At 39.6% G+C, this 13,618-nt stretch overlaps 2 protein-coding genes across 12 annotated transcripts in view; one reads left to right on the forward strand and one right to left on the reverse strand.

Annotated features, from left to right (window-relative positions):
• The window catches only part of tcf7 (transcription factor 7), a 114,512-nt gene extending 109,123 nt beyond the window's left edge, over positions 1–5,389 (forward strand). For 5 of the 11 annotated variants that reach the window (XM_067608589.1, XM_067608585.1, XM_067608586.1 and 2 more), the window contains one exon: positions 2,120–5,389. In XM_067608589.1, the coding sequence (XP_067464690.1) occupies positions 2,120–2,498 (379 nt within the window). In that variant the 3' untranslated portion in view covers positions 2,499–5,389. Of the gene's footprint in view, positions 1–2,095 lie in introns of all 11 variants that reach the window. The other 6 variants (XM_067608591.1, XM_067608592.1, XM_067608595.1 and 3 more) reach the window with 2 other exon arrangements.
• Positions 5,103–11,794, reverse strand: skp1 (S-phase kinase-associated protein 1). The gene is made up of 6 exons (XM_067608599.1): positions 11,634–11,794; positions 10,801–10,900; positions 9,223–9,296; positions 8,345–8,488; positions 6,073–6,213; positions 5,103–5,833 (listed from the first exon to the last, which is right to left on the reverse strand). Exons 2-6 carry the CDS (start codon positions 10,895–10,897, stop codon positions 5,798–5,800), a joined length of 492 nt encoding a protein of 163 aa, XP_067464700.1. The 5' UTR covers positions 10,898–10,900; positions 11,634–11,794; the 3' UTR covers positions 5,103–5,797.
• Between the last annotated feature and the right edge of the window lie 1,824 nt (positions 11,795–13,618).

The following is a 13,618-nucleotide window of genomic DNA, read 5'->3' on the forward strand; positions in this document are numbered from 1 at the left end:
TTTCCCAGTTTCCCCACTTTAAGCACAGGGTTAGTCTGAGCCAGCTGGAATAATAATAAGTTACAAGCTATAAAACTTCAACAGGAAACTTGGTTTACAAAGTTTAGTATTAATTTAGTGATCAACAGCTGCGACACTGATCCGAGTGTTTTTCATGATCTTTTTTACAACATCGAGACAACCAAATCTCTGTTCCTGTTCTCTGTAATAAGCAGAAAATGGTAACAGTACGATATGAATCATGAGAAGCAGGCCTGTCACCACGTCAGACTGCCCTGTTTCAGTCACGGCGGGAATTACAGTACACAACAGTCGTCAGTGTCGCTGCAGGAGTCTGGAATCTGTGTGGTTCTGCAGAAAAAGCTTCTACCACCACAGCACTGTAGCAACCCCGTCGTCTTCCCCACCATCACGTCATGGAAATGGAGTCCGTGTGTATATATGTGTGTGTGTGTGTGTGTGTGTGCGTGCTTATGTGTGTTTCGGTTTGAGACAACAAAGGGGGTTGAATGTGGTTAGAGCAAATCCTTATCACCACAGCTCAACACACACACTCTCCCTGCAGCTTTGCATTTTGACGCCGTTCTCATGCCCATCTGCTTTCAACTTTCTCCATTCATGCGATGTGGTAACAGGCGCCTTTTGATGGTGAACTCTGACATTTAGAAATCACTTTCTATTGCACTCTTCCTCCCTTTCCCTCTCTAAATATGGCCTAGCGCCTTTCCTTGCGGTTAAACCTGGTGACTCATATCATATTCTGGTAATGATCATGGGATCCTGTTAACTGCTTTGATGCTGCACTCAGCGGTACACAAGTCTGCTTTTAAGTACAACACCTAACAAAGCACAGTCACTGCTGCTTATTAAACAGATGTAATATGTTTGGTCCAGACCAGGAGAATAAAGCACATGGAGCTGATGAAAAACTGAAACACCTGACTGTATGATGCAGTTTCTATAAATATAATGTTAAAGGATGCTGTCAACTCCATTAGGCGTTCGTTATTTAAACCTAACACTTGTAGTACTACATAAAAAATAACTGTAATATAGTATATTAATTATAAAGTTTAGTGGTATTCCCTGCTCTCAAATCATTAAACCTATACAGTGATATTTCCATTAACCAACATAAATTTAACTTCTTTCTTATTAAAGAAATAGTTTGACATTTCAGGAAATTATTATTCACTGTCTTGCCAAGAGTTAGATGAGAAGATCAATACCACTCATGTTTCTGTGTAAACCATAGAGTTCATGCCAGGAGGCCATTAGCTTAGCTTAGCTTAGTTTAGCTTAGCTTAGCTTAGCATAAAGTCTGGATATGGAGGGAAACTGGTAGTCTGACTCTGTCTAGTTCAAAAATACACCTTCTAACTAACACCTCTGAAGCTCACTAATTTCCACATTATATCTCATTTGTGTTTAATGGGAACACACAAGTTATGTAGTGTAACTATTTATTTAGGGACAGTTTATCCATCTCCACATGTTACCCGGCAACCTCACGGTAACGAGACTCCAGAAAGTCCCCGCACTTGTCACATTTACTTTGTGTACGTATCAAACTAATGAGATATGTGTGGACCAGTGAGCTTCCAACATGTTCGTGGTGGAATTTTTTAATTTGTATATAGCTAGGCTAGCTGTTTCCCCCTGATTGCAGTCTTTATGCTAAGCTAAGCTAATCTCCTCCTGGCTCCAGCTCCATGCTTAGCAATACTAATCAATCTTCTCATCTAACTCTCTGGAAGAAAGCGAATAACTGTATTTCCAAAAATTACTATTCATATTCCTTTAAAGCAAAGCTCTAAAATGTTACTTCAGATTGACACCAATGGAAGAACGTTGTTACTCATATTTTTAAAATATAGTAACTTAGAAGTGCACTTATTTAGCACAATAGCAAATAAAAAAGTGGGGGTTTTTTTTGTAATTTAATTCCTCATATTCAGATATATATAGACTGACACTAATACTTCTCTGTTGTTCATTATGACCATGTCTCCCTGTTCATTGCTGATGACCTCAGTGTGAATGATGCATCCCTACTGAAGCTTGCTGACGTTTACCATCCACACTTTATTCACAGATAACTCTCTCTGACTGTCCTTAGGAGGAAAAAGAAGTGCATTCGCTACCTTCAAGGAGGAGGCTGCCCCAGCCCAACTTCTTCAGATTTAAGTGCTATAGACTCTCCCCCCTCCCCTTCCCCCGCCCGCCACCGTCTGTACCAGCAGCAGCGCCCCCTCTCCCCGGTCTGCTCCCCAGCGCCCACCTCCCCATCAACACGCCTCCCTTTGTCTCCGCCAACGCACACACGCTTACCCCTGGAGCAGTCTGCCGGCAAGCGCAGCGACCTCCATCAGACCGCAAGCAAACACACCCACACACACCTGGAACTGTCCGGCAAGCAGACACACAGCTCAACGACGGCGCTGTCGGCCGCCAAGGCTGCAGGACTTTCTCTCAAAGTGCTAACAGAGACTCAGTGATCGCGCCGGCCCACTCGACATCCCCGACCCCGTTCACCTCCAGCTTCCTGCAGAGCCATGAAGATCATCTTCCTCACATGCCTTCATTCTCACATTCATCTATAGCCTGTGGTCCTTTTGTCTGATTTAAAAAAAAAAAAAAAAAAACAGGTGTGACTGAGGGTGGCAGGGTGGTGTAGTGAAGGTGACAGCGAGCATCCACCCTGCTGGTTTGTTCCAGAGAAAGATACTCTCAGTTCAGAGACCGGATCCTCCCAAAGTCTGCATTAATCTAGACCAGATACATCATTATCAGGTCAACAAGGCCTCTTCCTTCTTCTCTGCAACGCTCACTGCTTAAATTAAGTATTCAGGTGATCCTTGTCAACCTGAAAGTCTGAAAATATCACAGAACCACATCATTAGGGCTGCAACTAACAGTTATTTTCATGATCTGTTGAATATTTTGTCTATTAATCATTTAGTCTACAAAATATCGATCACTGTTTCCTAGAAGTGACGTCCTCGAATGTCTTCTTTTGTCCCGAGCAATAGTCCGTAACCCAAAGATATTCAGTTTAGTATCATCGAGGACTAAAGAAAGTAAAAAATATTCACATTTGAGAAGCTGGAATCAGAAAAAAAACAGTGAATCGATGAACAAACGGCAATCGTTGCAGCTCTACATGTCATATTTACCTGCTGTTTGTTTCAGGTGGTGTCCAATGTGGGGACAACTCCTTGGTAATGAACATGGAAATTATTGATTTTAGAAGTTGACAAGGAGCACCAGAATGCAGCACAGTATTTGTGTCTGTGAGGCTCATTCACAAGAGAAGGCACTGGCTTAGTCTGGCCTGCAAGATCCACTGAAGGATCCACTTTGTTGAGCTGAATCCTTCAGAGGATCCAGCTCCAGACCACACAGAGTTCTGGTAATACAGAGGCAGACCTGCGCTGGAGGAGAGTCAATCTGGTTCATTAGCTCCATCTGCTGCAGTTAAATTCAAGTCATGCGTTTACTTCTGCCTCTGAGAAATTATTTTTACAAATAAAAAAAAAAAAAGTCTTCAGCTCCTGCTTTTTTTTTTTTTTTTTTTTTTTTGTGGTGCAGCCAACCCTGCGCTTTCAGCTCCATGACAATCAAAATGTTTTGCAAATGAGTTCCTTATCAGATGAACTAAAAACTAAAAAAAAAAAAAAATGCCGTACAGAGATAAATTCTAAGAGTTCACACATACACTTTTCACCAAATTTCGGGGTCCATAGTAACAAAGACCATCATGCTCTTTCCTCCTCCACATACAGCATCGCTAACACAGCTTTCACAAACACTGTCCAGCATCCATTACTGTCACTCAGACCAAACCATTAAAACCATAAGAGGGGACCAACAAGCAGCCAGCCCGACCAGCAGAACGTCAGCTCTGACTAGAGGGACTCATTCACTTTTTTTTTTTTACTTTTTTTTTTTAAACTGACATTTTCTGAGCAGACTTCAGTATCGTTCCATTTTCAAACATTTTTATATCTACCTGCGCAGCTCCTTCGACAAAAAATATTTACAGCCGGTAAAAAAAAAACAACTCAGAATTATATGACGTCGTATTTCCAAATCACGTTACATTATTTCTTTTAGGCACTTTCAGGCTGTCAAGTCTCTTGCTATATCAACCGTTACATTTTTACATTTCCTCCTCATTTTTTTTGGTATTTTTGTATGAATCTTGTGTTTTTTTTGGGTTTTTTTTAAGGTCAGATGTTTTGCTGGTGGGGAAACCCTCAGAGAGAGATGAGGGATTTTTTTTTTTTTTTAGTCTCTTGGCTGTTTTTCCTTTGACTGAAACATTTTGCAGCTCTGTAAACTAATCTGAGACCAAATGGGTACTATTATATAACAGTGTGTTGTAAAGTTTTATATATGTTGGAATTCCCTATTATAATTAAACTTTTATATGTTTTTATGTAAAAAAAAAAAAAAAACACAAACAAAAAAAAAAATAGCGAAGACAAAAAAAAAAACAACAAAAAAAAAAGATTGTTAGTTTCTACCATTTCTGAAAGCAATACATTTTGCGTTTGTCCTCTTGTGCAGATTTTTACTTTGATTTTTGGGTCAAGTGTTACTGCAGCAGCGTTCAAATGATATCTAATGTTCTCAATCTGTGCATGTTCCAACATAGATGTAACAAAAATACATTTTGACTTTTAAAAAAAAAAAAAAAAAAGAAAGAAAAAAAGAAAGGCTTTAAATTTGCTGTTCTGCTTGCAGCTTTAAACTCAGCTTACAACGCCGTGGACAAACTGTAGGTTGAACTTTTGTACAGCAAAATTGTTTTCCTCCAGCAGAGAGAGCTCTTGTGCTAGAAATAGCTTGTTTTCAAATTCGAGGATGTTCACGTCAGTAGTGGGCACAATTCAAAGATGTCTTTTTGTATTTTTTACGCCTCAAACGCCACTGATGTATTACTTGTTTTTTTTTGTTTGATGTATTAAAAGTGGTTTAAATATCTTATCCATGTCTACTGTGGTATGTGGTAAGTATGATTCAAGTGAGACAAATGAGTTTGTACATAAGTAAATCAACACCTGACAGCTTCAAAACCAAAAATGACAGACACCAGCCTTTTTATACATTTTATTTACTCCTTCAATGTTTGATCATCCAAAAAGCTCATCAGCTTATCTGAGAAGTTTTCCTATTCAATACATGAATTAGGAATGGGGTTACCCAACGCTGTGTGACAACACACAAGTACTTTAAGTCCAAAGGACTGCAAAGGAAAAAAAAAAAAAAAAAAATCTTTCCACCTCAGACGTCACTTTTCATTTAAAACAACCCCATCCTCTCATAACGGTTCCACAGAACAGATGCATTTACAGAGCAAAAATAAAATATTCACCCTCTCATTTCCATTGTCAAAAAAGCCATTTTATTCAATCAATTAACCTAAAAGAAAACACGTCCAGTAAAAAAGACAACCATAGCAATTAATAATAGGGGGAAATATGAAATGAAAGGAGTGTCTTCTAATCTTTGAGGTTACAAAGCCATGAATCCGGGACTATTTATTTTATGTGAATACGCAACATGAGTGTGTGGAAACAAAAAAAAGAGCTTTATTTAAATTAATGACACCACACAGGCAAGTTAAAATGATCATGCTATTGGTATACAGAAATCGAGGGATGGGTGGGAAGGGGGGAATGTGGCTCTAAATATACTAAATGTAAATATTAACAAGTATGAACAACGCCAGTGCAACCAGTTAGCAGGGACAATCCTTTTCAGTGTGTTAGTGTTGGCAGGATCTTCCTATTTACTTCTCTTCACACCACTGGTTCTCTTTGCGTACCTGCGGAAGAGGAGACACAAAAACGGGATGAGATCCAAAAGAAATGTGTGGAGGGCGACTGTTAAAACTGCGATCCCTCCCTGGAGTCGATTCATTTGTTATAAATCACCACAACAGTCATACAGGATTAAAAAAAAAAAAGGTTCATTTTTGGCTTTTCCTTCCTTCCAAACTGATTATTTTTTCTTAACTCATAAGACTTTGTTCTCTGACAGACAGAAGACGGATGGAATAATTACCTGGGCTTCTTCCTCCTCTGTGAAATCATTTTTGATGTTGAATGTCTTCCTGATCTCCTCGGGGGTTTTGCCTTTGATCATGTTGGCCACCGTCTTGCAGGTGACGTCTAACAGGCCTTTGATGTCCAAATAGTTGGCGGCCTAAACAGAAAACACAACACATGACATGAGGAGGAGGAGGAGGAGGAGGAGGAGGAGCGGAGAGCGACACAGTGAAAAATAAACTGTAAAGGACTCGTGGACTGACTGAGGAGCTACCAGTGTTTTATTCTGGCTGTCTGAGAGCTAAAAAGCATGTTACTGGACGTTCAGAGCAAAAAAAACAGCCCATTATTGACACAAGGGGCCACATTAGTGGGGTCATGTTGTTTCAGGTAGCAGTGAGGCTTATAAGACACTCAGTAGTATTAGAAACAGCTGTGTAGTGTTTTATTTTCATGAGGTAAATTAAAAGTCATCTACCAGGAATGTGAGTTTGTATGCATTTTTTTTGGCCAATGCAGCAACTTGCCAGATGACATCACATTATCTCGGTAGCTCAGACGACCCTGCATTGTGTTTTGTTTTGTTTTTTAACAGCGGAGTCCTCCGCAGTCGTCCCACTGAAATTAATGACGGGGCTGCAATTCTCCCACTAGAGTCTGACACACAAACTGAATGGAGGAAAATTCAAATATATGCAGATTGAAATACATCTGAGATTTTTATTGATTATACATTATTATCATTTATCGACAAAAAGAGATTTAAAGTTGGTATACTGTATAAATATGAAGAGTTTTGTCTGATGTGACATAACAGTGAAACGCAGGTCACTGGTGACTTTTCATACATTTGCAATTATCAATATAGTGAAATTAATTCCAGTCTTATCTCTACATCTCTAAGCCATCAGAGCTTATACACAAGACTGAAAAAATAAAAAACAAGTCAACTCCACTCTGCTGTGACCCAGTAAACACTGAACCTTGCTTGCGCCACTGCTGAGCTACTTCGACACTCCTGCTCTCTTTAGTATCCTCTTGCTTTGTGCATGTAAACACACACACACACACACACACAGCCAGAGGGGGGCTAATAAACTAAAGTGATGGACACACCGACTTGTATTTCACTTCCTGGAAGCCCACACCTATTTCCCAATCTCTCCCAGGCACTGCTTAGGTTACCTTTCACAGGCTCTGCCTGGCTTAAGTCCAAGATCACTTCTGTGGTTTTTCACCTTAAAACAATCTCTTCACATCCCTGCTTCTTCTATGGCAGTTGCCCAAACCACCAATCTTTCAGTTGTTGCTAAGCAACTTTTGTAACTGTGTTAACCAAATGAAAACGCTCAGTGTTCTGCCACAGCGGCGAATGAAATAAACAGACCACTTGACAGAAAGGTCACACAGTAAAAACAGACATTTAGTTTTACAAGTGGATGACAATACTTTATATATGTGTGAGTATATCATAGTGAATGTATTAAATTATAGAAAACCGCAAGGTGTTACATGAGTTACTGACACATGATGCTTCCTTACACAGTCAACAACTTCAGGGGTAACCTGGGATCAGGGCTCCAGAGACCCAGTTCAAGTATGCCAGGGGTTACTGGGTGGCCAACTTAACTAATTTTTCTTTAAGCAGCTAATAATTTGATCTCTGCCTGCAGACATGTTGTATGATCTATCTGAAAGGTTTTGACCCCAGACTGCAGTAACAGCCGGCTAACAGACAGAAGCAATGTACTTAAAATGAACAAAGGAGTCTCTTTAAAGTCACTATTAAACCTGTATTTTACATTTTCATGACACTCAAATGATACCGTGTCTTGTATTCATCATGTGGTTGTTCGGATTTATCATAATGTTCAACATGGCAGCACTGAGGCTCATTTACAAGAGTTAAAATGCAATCAAAATTTAAATAGATAAAAAACAACAGAACATTATTGTTTCTACTAAGCTTCTTCTTTTAGGGTTTTAGGTTTTAGTTCCAAACTAAACTTAACATTTTATTTGAATATCTCACTGGTTGGCAAACACTGTCCTACTGGGCATCTGTACTTATACAAATAATGCAGTGAGGACAAAATCCTGTTTACAAATTAACATTGTGGTAACTCCTGTGTTAATCATTAAAAGTTAAGGTTTTAGTTAAAGATCAGGTGAGGGTTGTGGTTGAGGGTTGAGGGATGGTTGTGGTTCAATTTTAGTGTCAAACCTCCGGGGAAATAATGTACGTCAAATGAATGTAAATGGGAGATATTGTAAACTGAAGTATTTACCAGAATGAGTTCAAACAAGGTGCCTTGGTCCACTTTGAGGAACTCCTGGTCCCATACAGGAATGTCATCCGTCCTCTTCTCCTTGTTCTCATCATCCTCAGGAGGAGGAGGATCATCTTTGTGATGAGTGCACCACTGAATCACCTGAAAGAAACACACACACACACACACACACACACACACACACACACACACACACACACACAACTTTAACCAAGACAACACTTTACAAAGGTCACAACCGGTCAAACATGTATGACATCCATCAGCACTGCATTTTCAGACTTGAACACGAAGATTTCAAAACCACAACAGAATGGTTGCTCTGTCTGGTGTCTCTGTGTGCCTTGTAAACTTTTGATTTTAGAAATATGTTTATGAAATGATGCCGATTAATCAGCATAAGTTCTGGATCATGAGTAGAAGAATCTTGAAACCCTTCTCGTTTAAAATAACCGCAGCTCGAGCATGAACTTGAAGGACACAACCTCCTGCTCCCAGTAATGTGATTAGATAGTGATTGATTAGACGGACTGGCAAACAATTTAGCAACGGCAAAAAGGGGACAAACAAGTAGCTTGTGCTTCTGCATGTGATAGATGAGCAGTAAAAAAATACAATAAAACTAAAAACAGTTTAATACAACAGCCTCAGTTGAATCTTGGATGTTTTTCTGATATTTTGTCCATCCCATTTATATCAACAAAGAACTATTAGAAATATTGGAAACACCTTTAAATGTAACGCAGGCCTCTTTTTGCGAGAAACTCATCAATATCTAAACATATTTCAGCCCTCAATGCATGTATGTGTATGTGTATGTATGTGTGTGTGTGCGTGCGTGCGTGCGTGTGTGTGTGTGTGTGTGCTTTCTGTACCTTCTTGAGGATGGCAGCGTTAACATTAGGGAGGGGAACTGGGTCATCATCTCCTTCATCATCCATTCCCAAATCTGTCCAAGAATCAAGAAATATCAGAAAAAGAGTCTGAACAAAAAGTGCAATTCTTAATAAATGTATAATTGTTTAACTGGTACAACGGGGAAGAAAAAAAAACAACAGATTTAACATTTAAAAAGGAGGGCTTCACAATTTTTTCCATGTCTGTCTTAAAACAAACCTCTTTCATAAACAATGAAAGAGATTTCATCGTTGTAATCATTCCTCCTGTTCATACGGGCTATTGAAATCCCCTTCAAATATGCTTTCAAAGTACGTGATGGGGGCCAAAATCCACAGTGTGTTTGCACAGTCATTTTGTGGAAAAAAAACACATTTAAAAAGTTTATCTGAAGCTCAAATGAGGCTTCAACAGTCTGAGTTAGTCATATCTAGTGGATATCTGCCACAGTTATCCTACATTCACACTGCAAGCCTTGGTGCTCAATTCAGATTTATTGCTTAGATCTGATTCTTTTGGTTGGCTGTTCACATTATTTTTTAAATGTGGTCGATATCAGATCCCAGTGTGAACTGGTCACAGTCCTGAACTGACCCACATTTGCAAAAGAACAATGACAAAGACGTCACAAGCAGCAGGCTGTCGTACGGAAGTAAACACAAACGCCACTGAAGTCGGTGTTTATGGTTTCATTTATGAGTTGATGTGCAGTGGATGCCAGAGATTTTGTGAGTAGATGATTATGAGGATGAGGAGAAAGAGAGCCAAATTTTTAATTATGGCTTTTTGTGAAGCAACGGCTGCTACTTCTGTACGGAAGTGTGTGTGGATGCAGAGTCGGAGCCAAGAGTGGTGAGATCGTGACATGAATGGCTTCACAAAAACAGATTTCATCCAAAATTTCAGGATGTCAAGAGCGACTTTCAACTACATCTGTCAGCGTCTCACCGCAAGACATTCAGTTCAGCCAAGTTGTTCAGATTGAAGTCGCATTGCAAAAAATAAATAAATAAAATACAATCAGACGTGTATCTGGTTTGGGACCACATATGAAATTGGCCCAAATTCTATAATTATAATACCAGATTCTATGTGATTTGTGCTGTTCACACTGTTATGGAAAAAAAAAAGATCCAAGTCACATATGAGCAAAAAAATTTCATTTGGGCCACTTTTGCCTGCAGTCTGAATGCAGCCTTACAGTCTTTTTAGCATCAAATTCCCTCTTTGTGTTTCCCTGTTGAGCTGCAGTGAGAGTATAGTACCAGAAAGAGGGACTTTGGCACTAAAAAGACTATAATGTTGAAAAATATCAACTTGATTTGACTTATTTGGAGGAGGCTTGTGGATTTTGTCTCCCATCACTTAGATTTTAAGTGAATTATGAAGGGATCTTCTAATGAGGAATGATTATGGCAAGAAAAACCTGTTTCAATGTTCATCTGGGTTGGGCACCTGTCTATAGTTTTAAGACAGACTTGAATAAATGTGAACCTGTGCTTTGAGTCATGCTGTGAGGTCACATAATGGACTTTGTGATGATTTGCAAGTTATACCTTCTAACATTGTCTTGATGGTGACAGACTGTTTGGCTATTTCAACGTCCACCTCGAAGATTTCCCCATCTGAACTCTGTAGTTTTATTGTGGGCATTATCTGTGGAGTGAAATAATACATAATTAACAACACATTTCAATGACAACAACGCTACATTAACAAATCTGTACACAATCATGAGCCAACAGAGTAAACACACATTAAAAGCGGACACTACCTGAAGCGTTAATTCTACGTAGGCTTACTGCTAACGCTACAGCTAGCTAATTGACGTGATGGCTAGTTAACAACTTGTCTGTTATATCACTATAGACAGCTATAGGTTCACGCCATTAATATTTAACTGCAGTATTAACAAAAAGCATGGTGCAAGTGTGAGGATATTTTAATACTGTTATTAGCGAGATCAACTCAATCGACAAGTGGTCAGCATTAGCGCTCTCTCCAAGCTAACCAATGAAGCTAACCAAGTAGCTAGCATGCTATTGGTTTGCTTTGTAAACTTGATTTAAAGAGGTGCTCGTTAATGCATAAGAACATGTTCAGTGTGTTGAATGCTGGCTATTATTTGTTGCTTGTGTGTTTTTGCAACCAAAACAACCCTCTACTGTTGCTTAAATAGTACGCTAACACCGAAGCTAGCATTACCATGCACAATGCTAGCCTCTTACGCTAGCACCTTCCGCTGACAGCGAGGCCTCCTAGCAACCGCATTCAGGCTATTCAAGGTAAAGATGTAAACACGTTGTAAAAAAGAATCGACATGACCCAAATTTCCCGTCATGTGAACAAAAATGTAAAAAAGCACATTCCTCTTTGCGAAGCTACGTACCGTGAATGTTGTTTTTACTCAAATCCAGAGGTGAAATATTCCTCTGTAGTCAACAGCAGCAGCAGGGCCTGACAGACGCGGAGCTACCGAGCAGTCGCTGGAAGTCTCTGGATCGACCTGAGCCTGCTGTCCGGAGGCTGACGATCGCTTTGTCGATGCTGGAGGAGGGAGGGGAGAGGAGGGGAGGGGGGTACTGCGCCCTTTAGAATAACGTTTATCTTTACCAACAGCCATATTGATCAATATTTAATATTATTACTTTCGAAACATGTACTGTTTGAAATACTGAAGATAACTTTAAATTGAGTTACCAGCTGTAGCCTATATTACAAATCTTTTAATTTTATTGGCTAAATTTAATATTCATAAAAGCAATTTTACAGGTAAAAAAAAAAAAAAAGCCTAACTTCCTGGTTTTGACATTTCACATTGATTTATTTCGATTTTCCTCTAATTCAAAGACTGTTAAAACTATGAATGCCTGCTTTTTTGTTTAAAATATTTAAATGAACATAGATAGATAGATAGATAGATAGATAGATAGATAGATAGATAGATAGATAGATATTCTGTATATGATCACTTTGTGGAAGAGGGAATTTGTAACTGGGGCACACAGCTCAGACGGTCATGTGCTTGTGGAACAAACAATAGGTTCGAGAGATGCAATGTCATGATTTTTCAAAAACGACCCAGATGTCAGGAGAACAAATAAATACCATAAATAATCATGAAAAACAAAGAAACCAACCAACAAATGCATGTAGAGCAGAATTAAGCAGATACCCAACATGATAATTAACATTCAAAAGAGAGTAGTCAAATGTTTTAATCACTCTAAATCCAGCCCCCTAGACAAACTCCACTCCAAAACCCTCCAAACCCAAGAGCTGAGCCCAGAAAAGAGTCCTCTATGTCAGCTGGTGCTGAGACCCTCTCAGACACACTCTGACCAGTCTTGATCCAAACACCAATCAGAATAAACCAAATTATAATGCAATGTAAAGAAACCTACCTGGAACATTGAAAAGAAGAAATTAAAAGTGAACGTAGATTGGCACACACACGCATAGGATACACTGTATATGTGCATTGAATTGACATCATTCAGAGAGAGAGAGACATGAGGTGAGGCTGAATTTCTGCAGGATGGGGAACCAGATCCAAAACCTCAGGAAATGGCACAGACAGCCAGAGCAGGTTCCAGCATGGATGCTGGTCCAGCAAAGAGGTGCCTGAGAGACAAGAGAGGACAGGAGGAGAAAAAGGGAGAGAGAGAGGGAGAGAAGAGAGAGGGGCACACAGCCTGGATGCTGAAGTGCTTGTGGAACAAACAAACAGAAGGTTAGAAAGATGCAACGGTTTCCAGAACAGCAATAATCAATAATCTCGTCGGCAGGAGGGCGCTTAGTGAATTTATTGTGACAGAAACCGACCCACCGAGCAACACAAGGTCATGAAGCAATCACATTAAAGGCAACTAATTGTAGGTTAAGTTTAAAAGGACTCAAGAGACTGGGATTGTCTAACATCAGCAGGGAGGTTATTCCATAAGAACAGGGCCTGATAGGAAAAGGCCCCGCCGCCTGCTGACTTCTTTTAAACTGTGGGTTCACACAGGAGCCCTGCATTTTGAGAGCTGAGAGCTCCAGATGGAGTATGGGGTTTAAGGAGATCAGGCAGGTATGATGGGGCGTGCCTAATAAAGATTTTATAGGTCATTAGAAGCACCTTCAAGTCTGATCTAACATGGATAGGAAGCCAATGACGGGAGGCTATAATTGGTGTAATATGGTCAAATTTTCTTAGATTCTAGCTGCAGCATTTTGAACCATCTGAAGACTTTTAGTACAGTACCAGCACATGGCAGACCTGAAAACAGAACATTACAATCCATCCATCCAGTGGTAGTGGTGTAATGTAGTGATTTAAGCTACCACAGAGTGGCGCTTTCTCCTCATTACAGATCCATTTGAGCTGATTAA

The sequence above is a fragment of the Thunnus thynnus genome, chromosome 13 (assembly GCF_963924715.1).
Source record: "Thunnus thynnus chromosome 13, fThuThy2.1, whole genome shotgun sequence".
NCBI lineage: Eukaryota > Metazoa > Chordata > Actinopteri > Scombriformes > Scombridae > Thunnus > Thunnus thynnus.